This window comes from Bison bison, unplaced genomic scaffold, assembly GCF_000754665.1.
Source record: "Bison bison bison isolate TAMUID 2011002044 unplaced genomic scaffold, Bison_UMD1.0 scf7180017864207, whole genome shotgun sequence".
NCBI classification, from domain to species: Eukaryota; Metazoa; Chordata; class Mammalia; order Artiodactyla; family Bovidae; genus Bison; species Bison bison.
In genome coordinates, this window is record NW_011494779.1 from 364,524 (window position 1) to 385,168 (window position 20,645).

The window sequence follows — 20,645 nt, forward strand, 5'->3', positions numbered from 1 at the left end:
AAACTCCAGTACTTTGGCCACCTCATGTGAAGAGTTGACTCATTGGAAAAGACTGTGATGCTGGGAGGGACTGGGGGCAGGAGAAGGGGACAACAGAGGATGAGATGGCTGGATGGCATCCCTGACTCGATGGACGTGAGTCTGAGTGAACTCTGGGAGTTGGTGATGGACAGGGAGGCCTGGCATGCTTCAATTCATGGGGTCGCAAAGAGTCGGACAGTGCTGAGCGATTGAACTGAACTGAACTGAACTGTTGTTGCTCAGTCGTTCAGTCGTGTCCGACCCTTTGAGACCCCATGGACCACAGCACGCCAGGCTTCCCTGTCCTTCACTAATTCCCAGAGTTTGCTCAAACTCATGTCGATTAAGTTGGTGATGCTATCCAACCATTTCATCCTCTGTTGCCCCCTTCTCCTCCTGCCTTCAATCTTTCCCAGCACGAGAATCTTTTCCAATGAGTTGGCTCTTTGCATGTGGTGACTAAAGTATTGGAGATTCAGCAACAGTCCTTTGAATGAATATTCAGGGTTGATTTCCTTTAGGACTGACTGGTTTGAATCTCCTGGCAGTCCAAGGGATTCTTAAGAGTCTTCTCCAGCACCATCCATAGTTCAAAAGCATCAGTTCTTCAGTGCTCAGCCTTCTTTATGATCAACTCTCACATCTGTAAATGACTACTGGAAAAACCATAGCTCTGATTAGGTCGACCTTTGTTGGCAAAGTGATTTTCAATACGCCGTCTAGGTCCATCAACTTTTTTTCCAAGCAGCGTCTTTGGACAGCACGGCTGTCCTCACTGTCCACAGTGATTTTGGAGCAGAACATTAGTTAACCAATTTTTTGTTTGTTTTTCTTACTTTTCATTACCTAGAATCTTGAACATGTATGAAATAAACAGAATGGTATAATGAATTTCAGTATTACCAAACATCAGTAGTTATTGGTAATCTACTATTCTTAATTTATCAAACCTTCATCCTTCCCAATCCCCATGCAAATAGCTTTCTATAGTCATTTTCCTAATGAGATAAGTTTACATCATTTTGAAATGCAGTTTTTAAAAAATAGGCTTATTTTTTCACAGCTGAATTGAGCAGAACACAAATACATTTCCTACATGCCCCTTGCCCCACACATGCATAGTCTCCCCCATAATCAGCATTGCCCACAGAGTGGTACATTCGTGACACATCAGTATCACCCACAGTTCATAGTTCATGTTGGTGTCACACATTCTATGGGTTTGGACAAAAACAGTGACATATAACTATCATACAGTATCGTAAGAGTAGTTTCACTCTACTAAGCGTCACTGTGCTCCCCTTACTCATTCCTCCCTCTCCCTAATCCCTGGCAAAATGCACAGATTTTGATTATGTAATTCCCATTTGTTTTGGATAGACCTAGTTTGGAAGTTTCTAGTAACATAAAGCAAAAAGAAAAGGGAACATTGCGGGAGAATGAAATGGAGCAGGACCTTATGGTCCTTGCCACCCCCACCCCCACGCATGTCCTCCACTTGCCTTTTGTCTGTGGAAAAACTTTAGCCAAAGAATAAATTTAATCAGAGAAGTGAGAAAATGCAAAAGCAAAGAAAAGCAGTCAGAAAGGACAATGCGATAATAGTTTGGTCAATAAGCAAGATCAAGGACCTTTAGTTCTTTCTCAAGGGCTATAGATAATATTCTGAGCCATATCCCATGAGCCATCTTATGGATACTGAAACCTCCACCAAGTGAGATGTTAACTACATGACCAGACTGTAGCCATGATATAAGCTGCCACAATTCCAAGAATCGACCTCAAAGAAATGGAAACAAACTGACCCTGTAGCTGAAGATTAACTCTACTTAAAATAATCAAGATGACTCTGGTCAGACTAAGGTGACTGTCTGAGCTGACTGCTATTTCTGCCTGTAGCCCACTCCGTCTATAAAAGCTCGTCTCCTAATTGTTGAGGATAGGCAGAGTCGGCCTTTGGACAGACATGTGTCTCTTCCCCGACCACTACCCTGGTTGTCTGAAAGAAAGCAAATTTTTCTTTTCACCAATCTGGCTTCTTTACTGGCTTTCGAGCAGCGAGCACCCAGACCCTACTTTCAGTAACAAGAAGGCTAAAGAGAGAAATCCAGTAAACAACTGGATTTCCAGGAAGAGTTAATGAAGAGGAAAGAAAGAAAGGAAAAATCAAATGTATTATAAAAGAAAATTTCCCTAAATTCATGAAAAATTCTAAACTTTGTTCAAAAAGACCTAATAAATGTTGAATAAGATTAACAGAAAAACATACATGGTGAAAATTCTGAACTCCAAAAACAAAGGAAAACTCCACAAGCTTCCAAATGGAAAAACAGGATACTGGCAAAGGAATAAAAATTGATAGTGTCAACTAAAAAAGTAAAGAAAGCACAGTGTGACAGCTGTGAGTTCAGTTCTGTTTGGGAACTTATTGAAGACTATAGCCCAAGAGACAGTCTCTCAGAGAGTTCTGATGAACCACTAGGAAGAGGTAAGGGAGAGATCAGTGTATACATGATTTTGGCAAAGTATATGCAATTGAGTAAACATCCAAGTAGAAGGTTGCTGCTAGTCAGGAGGAGCTGATGTCTCCCTTAATGATTTTAGAGCTTTTCTAGACATGAGAACATGCAAGAAATTTGAGTCATAAAATCTTCTCCTGAAAATAGCTTACTATGAGAAGGTCTGTTCTGCCAGTTTTCCCGAGCAGAGAGTGCCTCATTCTTGATCTTCACCCTGAACTCCTTTCAGGGTATGTCAAAGGTCAGCAACTTCAGTGGCTAGGGACTTCATTCTTGTACAACCAGATGGTGAGCGACATTTTTTTTGTTGGTAAAAGTAAATAACAGGGAACTTCCCTGGTGGTCCAGTGGCTAAGACTCCTTACTCACAATGCAGGGGGCCTGAGTTCAATCCCTGGTCAGGGAACTAGATCCCACATGCTACAATTAAATAAATAAATAATTTTTAAAAGTAAATATCAATAATATAATAAGTAACTTTTTTGATGTAATTAATACCTTGTTTTTGAGAACTTCAGCCCTAAGTCATAGGAAAAAAGAAATAAAATTTTTAAAAAATTGATATAAAAATATGTATTTTCGTTGTTCTTTGCTTTTGGCTTCCTTGACCATGGACTGAACCCTGACCTCTGGGGGGTTCGATTCACTAGACTGCCAGGGAGTTCCCAAGGTGAACATATGCTTTTATCATTAATAGAAAACAATTAAAAATAGCATCACATTTTGGTGCTCTCATATTGGTGTACACTGACAAGTCTGAAATACAAAGGTTGATGAGGGGCAAGCAGATACAATTAATCACAGCTAAACATTATACATTAGTATAAAACTTTTTGGAGGACCATTTGGCAATATTATACTTTACATTTTAAATATATATTTCAACCCAGAAATTTAACTTTAAAATATATGTGTGTGTTTTATATTTATACTATTGATAATATTGATATATATTTTACATTTTACATGTGTATTTGGGGGAGTTTTGAGAAAACAAATCATCAAACCAGAAAGAAGCTAAATGGTCATCAGTGTTATAAGTATGAGCCTGGTTGGTAAATTTTAGCAAATCCACACAACTCTGACAGGCCTAGTGTAGACCCTGTGTTCACGCTTAAGATTATTCAAGTGTAAGTAACAGAGGATGGAGTCGGGCAACTGAAGGCAATAAAGAATTATGGCTACCTCCAGGAGGGTTTCGGAGAAGGCAATGGCACCCCACTCCAGTACTCCAGTACTCTTGCCTGGAAAATCCCATGGATGGAGGAGCCTGGTAGGCTGCAGTCCATGGGGTTGCTAGGAGTCGGACACGACTTAGCGACTTCTCTTTCACTTTTCACTTTCATGCATTGGAGAAGTAAATGGCAACCCACTCCAGTGTTCTTGCCTGGAGAATCCCAGGGATGGGGAGCCTGGTGGGCTGCCATCTCTGGGGTCGCATGGAGTCGGATACACTGAAGCGACTTAGCAGCAGCCAGGAGGGTTTTACATTGGCAGTTTCACTAGCTTTGTCAGAACGCACCAATCAAGGAAGGCCAGTTTCCCAAAGAAAAGGGAGTTTTACTCCCTTTTACTCCCTTTACTCACTTAACAGAAGTGAGTAAGGGGCCCTCAGTATGTAAAAAGAGCAGCTGCTCTCGACAGTATTGGCTGAAAGTCCCCCGCAGTAGCCGCCTTATTTTCATAGTAGTGGTGACAATTGTTCCACATTTGCTGAGCCTGTCGGGGGAGTGCTCCCAGATGTGTAGGAAAATGTCTGTCTGTCAGACAGGAAGACTACCACAAGGCCTTATGATGAGTAAACAGTAAATTTGGGCGTGACTTAACTGTGGACATCCCTGGTGGCGCAGACATTAAAGAATCCACCTGCAATGCAGGAGATGCAGGTTACAGCCCATGAGGTCACAAAGAGTCAAAACGACTGAGCAACTAACACCTTCACTTTTTTCACTTTAGCGGGGAAGACTTGCCTCTGTTCCATGTGATGGCTGCAAGGGCAGCTCAACCTGGGGCTGGAAGATTCCATTTTAAGATGGCTCACACACACAGCTGTCAAGCTGATGCTGTTGAGTGGGAGCTCAGCCAAAGCTGAGAGCCATGAGCCTTAGTTCCCTTCCAGGTGCATGGAATTCAATTCTAAGAGTGATTATCTCAAGAGACAGAAAGTAAAAACTACCAGTTCCTTAAGACTTGAGCCTGGAAATTATCCCAGCATCACTTAATCTGTATTCTATTGTTCATAGAGCCTAGATTCAAGGAAAGGGACATAGATCCTACTTCTCAAAGGGAGAAGTGATAAAGAATTTGGAAGCTAAGTTTTAAAACTGCCATATCAAGTTGAGGGAAGACATTAGGGTTGGAAGCTCTAAAAAGCCTCAAGAGTTTAGATACTTAATGTGAAATATACATAATGTATGACCAGCTGGCTTACTATACATAATATCTGGCATTATATTACACGTTACTTACACCAAGATTGCACCATATCTTATATTAGAATTTCCTGACCCATCCTTCACCCTCAACATGCTTTTGGTCAGAATTCAGCTTCTAAATGAAAAGGAATTGACCAAGATGGCTTTGGACTCTTTGATTCAGTATCATCATTTGAATGTCAGATCTGGATAGCCATGCTATAACGTTTAAACCTCTGGCAGATTGTGGAAAATGGAATAATGAGGACAATCATAAATATATGAGACGTTTAGAAACTATTTTGTATTTTTTAGCTAGCCTATACATAATCAGGGGACTAAGTATCAAAGACCAGTTTGATCAACTTCAGGTAACCAAGTGAAAGTGAAAGTGAAGTCACTCAGTCATGTCCAATTCTTTGGGACCCCATGGACTGTAGCCTACCAGGCTCCTCCCTCCATGGGATTCTCCAGGCAAGAGTACTGGAGTGGGTTGCCATTTCCTTCTTCAGGGGATCTTCCCAACCCAGGGATCGAACCTGGGTCTCCCGCATTCCAGGCAGATGCTTTAACCTCTGAGCCACCAGGGAAGCCTAACCAAGTGGCCTTTAAAATAAAAGAGTAATCATTTCATCTTTTCTTTTTGATGGGTTCAAGATGTATTAGCTATTATATGGCTCTATTGGTTGGCCTGAAAATAGTCAAAAGCAACTGTATTATTTTGGATTATTTTAGACAACAAATTAATATTAGTTGTTGAACTTCTTGGTTTGTGCTTGTGCGTGAGTGTTGAGTCATAGCCAGTATGACCACATGTTTTAGATTAGAAACTTATAGTCAGAGTAGACACCTATGTCTGGATTCCTCCTGACAGGTTTACTGGACTTTAAAAAACAATATATTACTAAGAGACTTGTTTTGACTACTTAGAAATGCAGGATGACTTGTCCACACAGGTCACAGTTGATATAATAAGTACACAAAAGCTATCTGTACACACAAGAATAGTTCTGAGGGCTTACATTAACAAGACACAAATTTTTTGTTTATAATAATCCACTAGTACCAATTGCTATTGAATTTCTTGGCCTAACAGACTTCAGTATATTTTGTTATGGCATCTGAATATCTAAAAAAATAATTGGCCTATAGCATATTTCAGTAGTCTATGTTCTCTTTTACCCCTGACGTTCCTAGAGTTTCTTTGAGGCTCTAGGAAACATCAGTAACAATATTGGTATCAGAGGTACTGAATACAGTATCAGAGTAGGTGTAGGTATTACAGAGTTGGTATGCTGAGGTTAGTTATATTAACAACAATAATAATATAAATAGTTATAAATTAATATATAAATATTTAATATATGTAAATATAGTTAATATTAACTCTGCAACCTATAGGATTTATGGGTTAGATGACAAATACAATAGCAAATTATAATTCAAATGATTTATAATATATCAAAGTCCTTCTATTGGTACCTACACTTGAATTAAGCCAAAATTGCACCTTTCCTTCATGAGAATGTCGCAACTTTTAAAACCCTTAAAAACCTACAGATAAATTATTACATGTAATTTTTTTTTAATAATACAAGAAAACTTCACTGAACTGGAAGAAGATTTTTATCTTCAGATTGAAATGATTCACTGATTCCCAGTGTGACAGATTAAACTATGTTTACAAATCCTTTGACATGCTTCCCTTCAAAAACACTTTACTGCCTGAGCCCCAGGGAAGTCTCTCTTCAAGAGGTGGAGCTTTATTCTCCTTCTCTTGAGTGTTGGCTGGACTTTATGACTTGCTTCTGATGAATGGAATATAGTAGAGATTTTTTAAAAAGTGACAGTATGTGACATTTGTGACTGAGTCATAAAAGCATTGTAACTTCTTCCTTCCTCTTTCTCTTAGACCACCTTTTCTGCAGGAGACCAACCACCATGTTGGAAAACTATCTAACCAGTTTTACAGGGAGCTTCACATGGCAAGGAACTGGGGCCTCCTTCCAACAGCCATATGAGTGTGCCATCTTGGAAATGGATTCTCCAGCCCGTCAAGCATTCAGATGATTGACAGCCCAGCTGACATCTCACTGCAACCTTGTGAGAGATACCACGCCAGAAACACCCAGCTAAACCATTTCTGAACTCCTAGCCAACAACTGTGAGATAAAATGTTTACTCTTTTAAAGTGCTGAGTTTTGAGGTAATATGTTACTCAGCAATAGATAATGAATATAACCAGAAAGGATTATGATTTATTTTATAAAAGGCACATCTAGAAATTAAGAAAAAAACAAGTATCAGACAGAAAGAACAACCTATTTACAAAAGAAATAAAATCAGGTGAATATTTCTTCCTTATCAGTAATAGTAGAAGTTGGAAGTCAACAACTACATTTTTTGAACATGCAAGGATTCAGTTCACCTATACACCCAGTTTTTTAAAAATAATGAAAGAAATTCTCTAACCATATAAAAATTGAATAGAATTTAATCATGATTATACCAAGAACTTATGGGCAAGATAAAAAGCACACACACACACAGATAGCTATTCTGCAACATGTAAATCTAAATGGATGCTGACAATATGAATGGGAATTTGTAATATGTTATAAAATTAGTCTCGAAATGGAAATAATTTCCACTTCCATACTTACTAGCTTAGTATTAAACTTTCTATTACATAATTCACTATTCAGCAAGTATTTACTTTTAACTTAATATGCCTAAGTACTTTAAAAAAATTCTCAGCAAGTACATAGACCTTTGATGCTTACAAATGGAATTTCACATAACAACTACCATCTCTGCCAAAACTTTCCTGAAACATTACAGAATGTTAGTCTTCAGAAATGCATTATTTGTATAGCTTGGTTTCATGTGTAAACTATAGGTTACATTTAATAAATGTGTAACTTTTAAATTCAAATTTAAGGTCCATCTTCAGGAATCCAAACTTTTTCTTCCCTGAATAATTTTGAGATAAACAGTTGTCAAAATGTCAACATTTATATATGGAAGAGGCCAACAGTAAGATGCTTTATCTCTTAAATGGTGTAAGATTTAGTATGTTTATCTTGAATTGTATGTTTTTCTTTTTGGCCAAGCCACGGGACTTACCAGATCTTAGTTCCCTGCCCAGGGAACAAAGCTGGGTCACCCAAGTGAAAGTGCAGAGCCCTAACCACTAAACCACCAGGGAAATCCCTCTTTAATTTTAGGATTTAGTTTTGTGGGGTTTTTTTTGGTATATGTAACCTAGTTTTTTATTGGACTATAATTGCTTTACAACGTTGTGTTAAGTCACCATTGTAGGATGAAATGAATCAGCTATATGTATACATATATACTCTCCCTCTTGGACCTCCCTCCCTCCACCCCATCCCACCCACCTTAGTCTTCAGGGAGCACTAAACAGAGTTCCCTGTATTATACACCAGGTTCCCACTTCACTTGATAGTGTATTTATGTAAAACTTAATCTCCCAATTCATCCCACCCTCTCCTTGCCCCCTGTGGCTACCACTGGTGTTCCAGTCTGCGTTTCTATTCCAGACCTGCAAATAGGCGCTACAGGTTGCTCAAGATTAAGTTCTCCGTGATCATTTCAACAACGCACACCTGTTAACAAGAAACAAAATTTTAATATTTGGTTTTTACTAGATATTTTACAGTAACTAAAAAATAGAACGATAAGGAATCATTCCAATCTATTCAATTTAACTAGTTATGCAGACACCAGTTCCCCTAAACTTCTTCCCCCACTTTGAAGAACAGACTACGAAGAAAGCTAGCGCGCCTTGAGCAGTTTCATTCATTCCAGGAATAAGGAGGTATTGTAAGGAAGGCGCTTAGCCTTTTAGCCAGGACTATTTTTTACCCTCTGGAGGGCACAAACCGTCTCTGCCTGCTAAGTAAATTCCATAAACGCAATCCTTCTCCTCACTGTTTCTACCCGGCCCATGAAAGCAGGAGTATCACAAAATACCCAGCCATTGTTTGGGCTTTGCCCACCTCCAGCCTAGTGACTAAATCAGTCCTGAATATTCATTGGAAGGACTGATGCTGAGGCTGAAGCTCCAATACTTTGCTCACCTGATGAGAAGAACTGGTTCATTGGAAGGGACCCTGATGCTGGGAAAGGTTGAAGGCAGAAGGGGACGACAGAGGATGAGATGGTTGGATCGCATCACCGACTGGATGGACAGGAGTTTGAGCAAGCCCCGGGAGCTGGTGAAGGACAGAAGGCCTGGCGTTCTGCAGTCCATGGGATCGCATAGAGTCGGACACGACTGAGCGTCTAAACTGAACTGAGCTTAGTGACAAGCCCTCACTGAGTCGCCGAGAATCAGAGGATGCACCGTAGAAACCTTCAGCTATCCGCAGAGGCCTAGCTGACTCCGCCCCCACGTGCCTGCAGGGGCCCAATGACCGAGACCCACGCTTTCCATACAGTCGCATGCGCTCACAGCGCCGGAGCTCGTGCGATGCCCCGCCCCGGCTGCACGGTGCGTTCGCGTTAATCCTCCCAAGAGGTCTCGGCCACTCGGGCTTCAGGTTCCTACCGAGCATTGTTTCCGAACTCGGCCACGAGAGCGTCTCCTGATTGGCTTGCCCTGGAGGCGGGTTCAGGACTTATTTGAGACTAGGACCACTTCCTGAAGCTCCAGACAGGAAGTTATCGGATGTCTATGGTGTCCGGTGGAGAAAGTGCTGTCGGCTTTTTTGGTGACGGCGGGAGAGGACCGTGGATCGGCTGGACTGGCCGTTTGGCCTCGCCGCAGCTAGGAGCCCGTTTTCATAGCAGCACCACGGCCCTGTCCTCCAGCCTAGACCCCGGCGCGACTGCCCGGGGGATTTCTTCAGGCTCCTTGACGCCGCTCCAAGGGGCACCTACCTGGGTTTTGCCTGGGCCTGCAGCCAGCGGACTGGCTCCCGGCTTCAGCTCTGCGGGCCACAGTAAGAAGTGCCCTTATCAACCCGCGCCCTGCCCCCCTTCCTGAGCCATAGAGACCCCGGTCCAGAGCGACAGCCTTGGACCTGGGACTAGACGGATCCAAGACGCTCAGCCCCGGCCCCCCTCAAACGGGGCTCTGCATCGTCTCTGATATGTCACCCACCGTCTCCCACAAGGACAGCAGTCGGCAACGAAGGCCAGGGACTTTCAACCACTCTCTAGATTTGAAGAGTGGTCCTCTGCCGCCGGGCTCCTGGGATGATAATCTTCCGGAGGTGGTGGGCGGGGAAGGGGACAAAGAAGCTCTTCTTCGGGATATCAGCACTGTTGATTTCTCAAAAACCCCACGGAGCTGCCGGGCGGAATTGAGCAGTATTTTGCTGTTGCTCTTTCTTTACGTACTTCAGGGCATTCCACTGGGCTTGGCGGGAAGCATCCCACTCATTTTGCAGAGCAAAAATGTTAGCTATACAGATCAAGCGTTCTTCAGTTTTGTCTTTTGGCCCTTCAGTCTCAAATTACTCTGGGCCCCGTTGGTTGATGCGGTTTACTTTAAGAACTTTGGTCGTCGTAAATCTTGGCTTGTCCCAACACAGTATATATTGGGATTCTTCATGATATATCTGTCTACTCAAGTGGACCATTTGCTCGGAAATACAGATGGCCGAACCCCCGACGTGGTTGCTCTCACTGTGACTTTCTTTTTGTTTGAATTCCTGGCAGCCACCCAGGACATCGCTGTGGATGGTTGGGCGTTAACTATGTTATCCCGGGAAAACGTGGGTTATGCTTCTACTTGTAATTCAGTGGGCCAAACAGCCGGCTACTTTTTGGGCAATGTTTTGTTTTTGGCCCTTGAATCTGCCGACTTTTGTAACAAATACTTGCGGTTTGAGCCTCAACCCAGGGGAATCGTCACTCTTTCAGGTAGTGTATTTATTGTGCTGTTGGGTTTATTGTACGTTTATAAATCCTTTCGACAGTGTGTGTGACTGTGTGTGTTAGAACCGTTATTTAATGAACTGGAAATCATATGGGAGATGATCGGAGGTAAGTTATCTGTTCTGCTAACATGAGCTTCAGCCAGAATGATTACATTAAAGCAGTCATAACTGATCTGTATTCTGAAGTGATTAGGGAAAGGCAGCTCATCCAATAAACATTGTTGTGTAAGAGCAAACAAAACTCTGAGTCTAGGGATACCTTGGTGCTTGCATAATAATAGGTGCACATTTTTTAAAAGTCTGGCTGGTGTGAATGCATGAACCCTGCCTGACTCTATAATTTTCCTTTTGTCTTTTGTTAGATTGAGATTTCTAGCTCCATGCTTTCTAGTCCATTCCTACCCTTACTCTTATACCAAGACCCTGTTTCTATCTCATCTAGTCTTCTGATGAATGGAACAGGGTTAATCCATTCAAACATTAGTGAGTGGGCTAAGTGACAGAGTTCAAAGGGCCTTCTGTGATTAAAGCCAATTCCAGCCCTCAAAAAGAACTTGTGAGAGTCAGGCTTTACATTTGCCCTTGCTGAATAAGATTTCATGATGTGGGTAAGTAAAGTTCCCAGAAGCCACCAAACACCAGCTGAAAATACAGTGAAGCAGCAAAGTACCAAAAGATACAAGATAGTGCATACAGTGTTCCAAATTCCTGAAGCACTGGTTTGTGGCATCTGCTTTTGGGAAATGGTGCTGAAAGAAAGGTTGTGACCAAATTGAAGGTTGTTGACTGAATTGTTTAATTGCTACCAGTAAGAGTTTAAAGTTTGTCCTGTAGGAAATTGTTAATCCTATAGATTTCCCCTTCTTTCTACATGAGCATAACACATAGCCCTGTAATGTTTTCTGGTTTTTTGTGTTTTGGTTTTCTTTTTGTTTTTTAACTTTCCTAAAAACTAAGAAACAGTGTAAAATTGCCATTATCAAAAATAACACTGGTACTATTCGTAATAAGAGCTCTTTATTACTATTGGTAATAGAGTTCTTAATTCTGGTAGTGATGATGCATTTAGGATGAGTTTATGATTATCTTTTGAAGTATAAAAAGACAGTGGTAAAGTTTAAAAAGCTCAGTGGTGAAGAATCTGCCTACCAGTGTAGGAGATGAGGGTTCAGTCTCTGGGTCAGGATGATCCCCTTGAGAAGGAAATGGCAACCCACTCCAGTATTCTTGCCTGGGAATGGACAGAGGAGCCTGGCAGGCTACAGTCCATGGGGCACGAAAGAGTTGGACACGACTTAGTAAACAACAACAAGGTGAGTGGCAAGGGCATTTTAAGGGTTACAACATTCAGGGAAGGGAGGAAAGGATTCACAACTGTATTTCTGAAATCGTATACACCCCCTCCACATCCCTACACCCTGTCAGGGACCCCCCTTTCTACTTCTTTAAACTGCTAGTGAGCCACTATTACTGATAATATTAATAGTTATACATTTTCTTAGTTGATTTAAGGCTGAAGATAGTTGAGTGATACTGCTATGCACCTAGCCAGATTTGTCTCTAAGTGTTCTGGGGTGGCACTCCTGCTCTATGGAGAATTTTCTGCTCAGAAATCCTTTGTGAATGCATCATATCAGCACCTTGTTGCTTTTTACGTGTTTTGCTTTTTGTTTTTTATTGGACGGTTCATATCACCAAAAAAGGCTAATAGGATGATGTGTTCCTTATTATGAGAAAGCCTCAGTAGAGAAATCAAGATTGAAGAGGCCATGGAACCTAAATTACTGAGTAAGTTAGAGCTTTGTTGTGTGTTAACTAAGTGACTCATACAGTATCCTTCCAGAGAATGCAGTTATCCGTTCAAGGACCATTATGGCTATATCCTCCCTCAGCCACAGCCATGCCCCTTTGGGAAGATCAGAGACATACCACTAGATTTTTATTTACACTGGTTTATTATTTTGAATAGCTGTCTTTTTTTGAATTTGAACTGTGTTCTCTAGGAAACTGTAAAAATAACTTACTTTTTAATTGAGCTTTTATATCCGTAGTATATTGCTGTTTTGGGTTCAAGCATTTTAATAAGAGTTGAAGAATTCCTGCTTTTTTCATTCTTATTTGTACAACTGTACATACCACATTTATAATTTTTTTTTTTTTTGAGGGGGTGGGGGAACTTAGTATAACTAAGAAGAACCAGTGGCTTTGAGAAATTTAGCACAGAGAGAATCATGGAGGAAATACAGTCGATCAGGTAATAGAAGAGGCAAACACTGAGGTGACTGTTTAGAAAACGAGAAACTTTAAAAGATGCATAATTTTTTTTTTTTAATTCTGAAATATATTCTGTGATTAGAACTTTGTTTTGAGCTACACATACATAGAGATAGAATACAATCAGAAAGAACAGTTTTTATATCAAGAAAGTAGTAATCTAAATAGTCAATTTAGAATGGAAGGATAGGATGAAAATATTTAATAGAATCCCTTAGAAAGAAAAACTTAATTATGCTGAGATTGCCTTTTGGTTCCTTCAGGAATACAGGACAGTCCTTAACCCAGAGGTAACCTTCTTTTGGTCCTGCCCCATTGGTTTTCAAGGATCTTTAGTAGCAAAAAGAGACAACCTTTTAAGTTTCAAGAAATACGAGAGTAACCCAGAAGAACACAGAGATTACAGCATAAAGTTTTATGACTTGAAAAGATGTATTTTAGTCCTTTCATTCTTATAGATGAGGAAACTGATAAGGAAACTTAATTGGCTAGTTAGAGATTTACTTATGGCTTAGATTTGCTAAGCCATAAGTGTCCGGTGTTTATTTGGTGTTTTTCCTTCAGTTGTCAGAAAATTAGGAAAAACTTCAAGGAAAGCTTCAAAACCTAAATATAAGATATGCTGATTGGGCTTTTCTGCCAGAGAAATCAGCACTCTGACTGCTGATGTCTAAAAAAAAACATCAGCATGCTCCCAGAATGCCAGATGCCCAGAAGTGACAGATTAAGGGGTTTTTGTTATTCTGTTTTTAAAGTGACCCACATCTTTTTGTTTACTTAGCATTGATTCCCTTTTTGGTACTAGTCATATGACAGGTGTTATAATTTGATGACTAAAACCTGGCCATTCTCTGCCCACAAGTAATTTATAGTGGAGTTTTGCCAACTAAAATGATCTGGTGCAAGACTGGTGCAAGTTATTGGAGAGGACAATGGCGACCTGAAAAACTCATGCCCTTTTAAAGGCAGGTAGGTAGCCTCATGTCTGGGCTTCTCAGGAGGCGCTAGTGGTAAAGAACCTTGCCAGTGCAGGAGACGCGAGAGACACAGATTCAATCCCTGGGTCAGGAAGATCTCCTGGAAAAGGAAATGGCAACCCACTCCAGTATTCTTGCCCAGAGAATCCCCAAGGACAGAGGAGCCCGGTGGGCTACAGTCCATGGCATTGCAAAAGAGTCCAACATGACTTGGTAACTAAACAACAACAACTGGGGCTACAAGATTCAGGAGATATTAAATATTAAAAGCTGGAGACCATACCCCAAAATTTTAAAACAAAGCAAAGGAGAAATGGTACTATAAGCTTTCTTTGTCCAGTAAAGAACTGTGAAATTTTGTGGATGGGGTGCATAAAAGCCAATTTACAAAATACACTGTAAACTAAAAATGCATTTGATTTTATTTGGTATATGTCTTATTTGGTATATGTTGAATTTCACTTCCAATTTCATTGAGATATACTTGGAGGCCAGTTGAATTAGCCTTTAGTATGTAAATGCATCAATAAAAGAATTATAGAACCTCACTAATTACAGTCTTCTACTTTCATTTATAGTGTTCCTAAAAACTCTAGTGGAGAAAGCAAAATAGACTTAATACAAGATACTCTCCTAGAAAATGAAAAATATAAAACCCCTGATTTCATCTGTTCTTTTAAATACAATTTGGGATAAATCTTGTATTTTTCATGTTCTTTTCATTATATTTTTTACTGTGGAGTTTATATCTTACAATGTGTGTGTGTATGTGTATATATATGTGTATATATATATATGTGCATGCATGCCGTGTTGCTTTAGTGTGTCCAACTCTTTGTGACTCTGTGGACTATAGCCCACCAGGCTTCTCTGTCCATGGGATTCTCCAGGCAAGAATACTGGAGTGGGTTGCCTTGGATCTCCCATACTCATATCTTGGTATGGGAGATCACAAATATGTATTTTATATGTCAGTGTACATGCTGAAATATTTATTAAGGAAAGGGTGCATATTCAGAAAGCAAGATGTTTGTAACCTTCTAGGATTTCTATTTCTTGGTTTGGTGTTAAATAAGAAAAACTTTTTAAATTTCATTTTTTCCCCTTTACTTTTGAACATGATAGCTGAATTTCAGTTGTTATCAGTTAAAGCTATAGAATACATGATTTCAGCACATCTAAGGATTTCTTTCCTTTTAGATATTTTATATTGTCATGGGTTTGAGACCTACATTTCTTTACTTTAAAAATTTTTATTGTATAGTTGATTTACAGTGTTGTGTTGAGACCTGCATTTCTTATTCCTAGCCCAATCATAGAACTTTTAGTAGAACTTTTTCTCGTTTAAATTTCCCACTAGTTTTTAAAAACTTTATTTTTAAATAATTATAGATTCACAGGAGGTTGCAGATAAATGTTTAGGGAAGTCCTATGCACCCTTTCCCTAGCCTCCACTGTTAAAATCTTATATAACTATAGTACAGTATCAAAACCAAGGAATTGACATTGGTACAATCCATAGAGTTTATTCAGATTTCAACAGTTATACTCATTTATGTTTGTATTGCTGTATGCAGTTTTATCACATTTAAGCTTATGTAACCTCCAACACCGCTATCAAAATACTCAGCTGTACCTTCTCCACAATATACTTTGCTGTTGTTTCTTTACAGCTATGCCCATTTCCTCCTCTCCATCCCTAATCCCTGTCAGCCCCTAATCTGTTTTCCATCTTTATAGTTATGTTATTTCAGAAATGTTACATAAGTGAAATCATTTAGTGTATGTCCTTTGGTAATTGGCTCTTTTCACTTAGAATAATTTCTTTGAGGTTTTTCCAAGTTGTTACATGGATCAGTGATTTGTTCTGTCTTGTTGCTGAGAAATATTCCTTTTTTTTTTTTTTTTTTTACATACTACACTTTGTTTTACCACTCATTTGTTGAAGGTGATTTGAGTAGTTTCTAGTTTTTTGATGATTATTATGTGCAAATAAGTTTTCGTTTCTCTCAGATAAGTGCCCAGGAATGCAAATGCTGGTTTATTTGTCAGTGCATTTTTAGTTTTGAAAGGAACTGACCAAATTTTTTCTGGAGTGGCTGTATCATTTTCTCTCCTTACCAGCAATATATGAGCGATTCAGTTTCTCTGCATCCTTGCCAGCATTTCCTGTTATTATTTTTCATTTTAGCTATTCTCATGTACCCTGCATCTTCATGCGATAGTTTGGACTACTTACTGTCAACTGTTTTAAAAAGTCAAAATTCAGCTTTCGTCTTACAAAAAGTGATTTTTGGGGTGTCAGGATATAGGTTGTACAAAAACTGAATGCAAGAGCCTCCTATCATAGCATCAGAGTAGAGATATATATGTATGTTTAATTAATACGGATTTTGTGCTTGACCTGAACATATTTTGAAACATGGAAAAGTAAAAGTGAAAGTTGCTTAGTTGTGTCCAACGCTTTGTGACCCCATGGACTATACAGTCCATGGAATTCTCCAGGCCAGAATACTGGAGTGGGTAGCCTTTCCCTTCTCCAGGGGATCTTCCCAACCCAGGGATCGCACTCAGGTCTCCCACATTGCAGGCAGATTCTTTACCAGCTGAACCACAAGGGAAGCCCTTAAAACATGGAAAGAGTGGTTCATTTTCTTCTGTTCAGTGATACATGCTCCAGATTTAGCATGAGATGGGAGCATTGCATCTATTGGTCTCTAAGCTTCAGTTTTGCATCCTGGGCTGAGTTTAATGTTTTGGGACAATAGGGCTCTTGATAACCAGACAGCTGCTTAATCGGGTGCTTGATTGAAGAAACCATTTCTTCTACCCCAGAGGAGAACCTAACATTGCTGGAGTTAATGAAAAAGTATGTGATCTCAAACATGGCACCTCTCTAAGGGGTTAGGAAAACCAAAGGATTATGAAGATTTCAAAATTAGCTTTGTGTTTAGTCAGTTTTTCCATTGCATGCTGTCTTTCAAAAATTCTAATCCTCAAATAAGATATACTATATTGTATAATCAAAACAGCATTTTCTGGGAATGCTCTTTGGCATAGATGTTTTGAGAAAATGCTTAAGGGAGTGGTTTGTGACATAGAAGAAAGTTCTGTTTTTTGTTGAGACTTAGCTAGTGAGCCAGGGCCAGATACATAGTATTTCTATTTCAGTGTCTTCCATGGTGAAAGTGAGAGCAGTGGACTGATGATAGCTGTCTAAAGTCCCTTCATACTCTGACTTGTGAAGCAGAGAAAGCTGTGCTGAAAGCAAGATAAAAGGAAGGCCTGATGGTAATGTAAAACAGAAACTGAAAGTTTGTTTTCCTGCCACTGACTTCTGAAGGACTGAGGTTAATTCCCACACTGTGAGAGTTAGAGAGAAGCTGTTCTGATCCAAGGATGGTTCTTATCAGACTGTGCTTAATTTTTCTACCTTTTCTGATGGTGGAAGAGAATGAACCTACGCCACAGAGGATCTGGAGGCCTGGTCCAAAGCCGTGAAGGTTTGCTCCAGTATCTACGTTCCAGACTTCATAATTGGAGCTAAAATAAGTACCTTTTTCCTCAGGTCTGTCTGTTTGATCGGAAGAGAGCTTCCTTGCAGTAGGTGTGTCTGAGCATCTGAGTAGTATAATGGGACGCATTCTTGTTTCAGAATCAGATCTGAATTTGAATCCCCCTCTGGTACTTTCTGGTTTGTGATTCTCTTTCACCGAGTATAAAGTAGGAATAACAATGCTTGTCTTAGAGAGTGATTTGGAGACTTACTGCACTGTCCTGTGTTTTGCCTTGGCATAATAGACATTCAGGAGTTGACTGTTACATCCTTTATGAATACTGGTGAATTGTTGCATAAGCTTATCTGCAAACAATACTGAACCTGTTTAACTTGTTCTTATTAATTTTTTTTCTCTCTTTGCACTGGATCAAAGAGTTTAGATAAAGATTTTGTTCATTAAAACTGGGAGAATACACTAAACAAAAAATACTATACTAAAAAAATTTTTGCTGAAAGTAGTATATAACTTAAAAGTTTAAATTTTCACTTAAGATTTTTATAAAGACCGTTAATTGAAATTTCTGGTGACAGTGAAAGCTTTTTTCAGGGTTTCTTGAATTGCTCATTTAAATCAAATAATGAACAAGAACTTTAATGAGAATAAATATTACAGATGATATTCCATAAATGTCATTATTTGTCAGTTTCACAGACGAAATTAAGAATGCAAAAATAATGAACATTAGCCTCACTTAATTGTAAGAATAATCTTTAAATTGTTGTTCATTGGTTTTGAACTAGATTTAAAAACTATGTTAATACAAACTAGAAGTTATGTTGTGATGTTATTTTAATGAGCTTTAATCATAAGATATGTATTTATTAGTGCATTTTAAAGTGAATACCTTTGCATTTAGGAATCTCAGTTTTTCCTATTTCCTGTTTTTCTTCTGATATCTAGAATTAATGATGGCTTCTTCTCAACTTTTGATGGGGTTATGTCTAGTAAGCCCAGTATAAGTTGAAAATTTTTAAGTCTTAACTTAGTCTTGCCTACCTTAAACGTGCTCAGAACACTTACATTAGCCCACAGTGAGGCAAAATCATCTAACACAAAGCCTGTCTTATAGCAGAGTGTTGAATATCATGTAATTACTGAGACTGTACTGAAAGTAAAAACCATAGTGCTTGTCTGGGTACAGAATGGTGGTGCATTTAGCGTTGTGATTGTGTAGCTGACTGGGAGCTGTAACTTTCGGGTGCTGCCCAACTTCACAGCAGAGGTTCATAATGAATATTGCTAGCCTGGGAAAAGATCGAAGTTTGAAGTGCAGTTTCTACTGAAGGCATATTGCTTTCACAGTATCATAAAATTGAAAAATCTCAAGTGAGACCTTCATAAGTTGGGGTCCATCTGTGTAAATTCCTGTTATGGAGAGAAGAATTCATCTCAGAATACAAATTTCCATGTATGTTTGAGAAGATTTAGCTTTTTTATTTGCATAATTTGAATAGCAGAGCCTCATTTTTGGTTACCCTTCTGGAGACTAATTAGCCAATTCAAGTAGATTCTTTTTATGTTTTAAGTGTATTGATTTAGTTTTGGCTGTGCTGGGACTTTGTTGCTGCGCCGTCTAGTTGCAGTGAACAGGCTGCTCTCTGGTTGTGGTACATGGGCTTCGCATTGCTGTGGCTTCTCGTTGCAGAGCATAGACTCTAGGGCATGTGCGCTGCAGTAGCTGTGATGCATGGGCTTAGTTGCCCCACTGCATGTGGAAGCTTCCCAGACCAGGGATCAAACCCATGTTCCCAGCATTGGTAGGCAGATTCTTAACCACTGGACCACCAGGAAGTCCTAGTAGATTCTTAATTCAACAGTATTAAAAAAAAAAAAAAAAAACTTTATATAAGCAGTATGAAATAATGGAACCCAAATCAGAAGATTTATTAGGTTCTGCCTCTTAATTGGACCTATGGCAAAGATTTAAATATTCTGAGCTTTTCCTTGTCTCTCATAGTAATAATGCCTGTTTTGCTTGTCTCACATGTTGACTACAAAAATCAAATGAAATAGGGAGCTTGCCTGATGGTCCAGTGGCTAAGACTCCATATTCCCAATGCGGGGGGCCCAGGTTTGATCCCTGATCAGGGAACTAGATCCACATGCAACAACTAAGACCTGGTGCAGTCAAATAAATAAATAAGAATATATAACATTTTTTTAAAAATCAAATGAAAAAACAGGTAAGAAAGGATTATTTAAATACTAAGGTGAATTTGATCTATACTGTGAGTTAAGTTGATCTATGATGCTGTTTGCCTTCATCGTAAGTGAGTTTTAAACTGTAGTAGCTACCTTTACCTAGCACAGCAGAACAAGACTAATAGAGGAAAACCTTGACTTAAGGAAGGTCTACCTTTTTTGGAAAAAGATGGCTAGACTTCATGAACAGTTAGTTGATTGTGTTGCATTAGCAATAAACTAAAAAGCAAACACATGTAATACAGTTCCAGAATGTTAGAGCTAGAAAACACCTGGAATTTTCTAGGCAAGTCTTCTTACTTTACAAATGAAGGAACCGAGAGAGAGTTATGCATTTTCATAGAGATAAAATAAGATGCATTCTCATGGTAGTTAAGGAGATACAGTTTTTAAAATGGGTTGTATGAGGCGCTGACTTCAAATGTAACTTCAGGCAATGTTTCAGCCTTCTCTCAGCCTGTTTCATCATCTGAAAATTGGGACTGGTGATAACTTCATCTATTGTGTTGTTGTAGTAAAGGGAATGATATGTGTAAACTGCTTAGCACATTTATAGCACATGGTATGCACTCAAGAAATAGTGCCTCTATTATTAATATTATTTTTAGCTATTATGCAGAATCTTCCAGAACATTATTCACTCTCTCTGCTTGTTTAAAATATTGGCCAGTGGCCCAGCTCTCTTCCACTGAAACAACCAAAAGAGTGTGTTATGTTTATGTATCACAGAATTGAAAGAGAATATTCTTAAACAGATTAAAAACAAAGTTTA

At 39.3% G+C, this 20,645-nt stretch overlaps 1 protein-coding gene and 1 long non-coding RNA gene across 2 annotated transcripts in view; one reads left to right on the forward strand and one right to left on the reverse strand.

Annotated features, from left to right (window-relative positions):
- The window catches only part of LOC104992022, a 14,951-nt gene extending 5,848 nt beyond the window's left edge, over window positions 1-9,103 (reverse strand). Inside the window, exons 1-2 of the long non-coding RNA XR_825651.1 lie at window positions 9,055-9,103; window positions 8,517-8,580 (exon numbers count right to left, since the gene is read on the reverse strand). This is a non-coding gene — a long non-coding RNA (uncharacterized LOC104992022). The remainder of the gene's footprint in view (window positions 1-8,516; window positions 8,581-9,054) is intronic.
- Window positions 9,104-9,616: 513 nt separating this feature from the next.
- The window catches only part of SLC33A1 (solute carrier family 33 (acetyl-CoA transporter), member 1), a 20,910-nt gene continuing 9,881 nt past the window's right edge, over window positions 9,617-20,645 (forward strand). Inside the window, exon 1 of the mRNA XM_010844729.1 lies at window positions 9,617-10,843. Within this exon, the coding sequence (XP_010843031.1) occupies window positions 10,069-10,843 (775 nt within the window). The 5' untranslated portion in view covers window positions 9,617-10,068. The remainder of the gene's footprint in view (window positions 10,844-20,645) is intronic.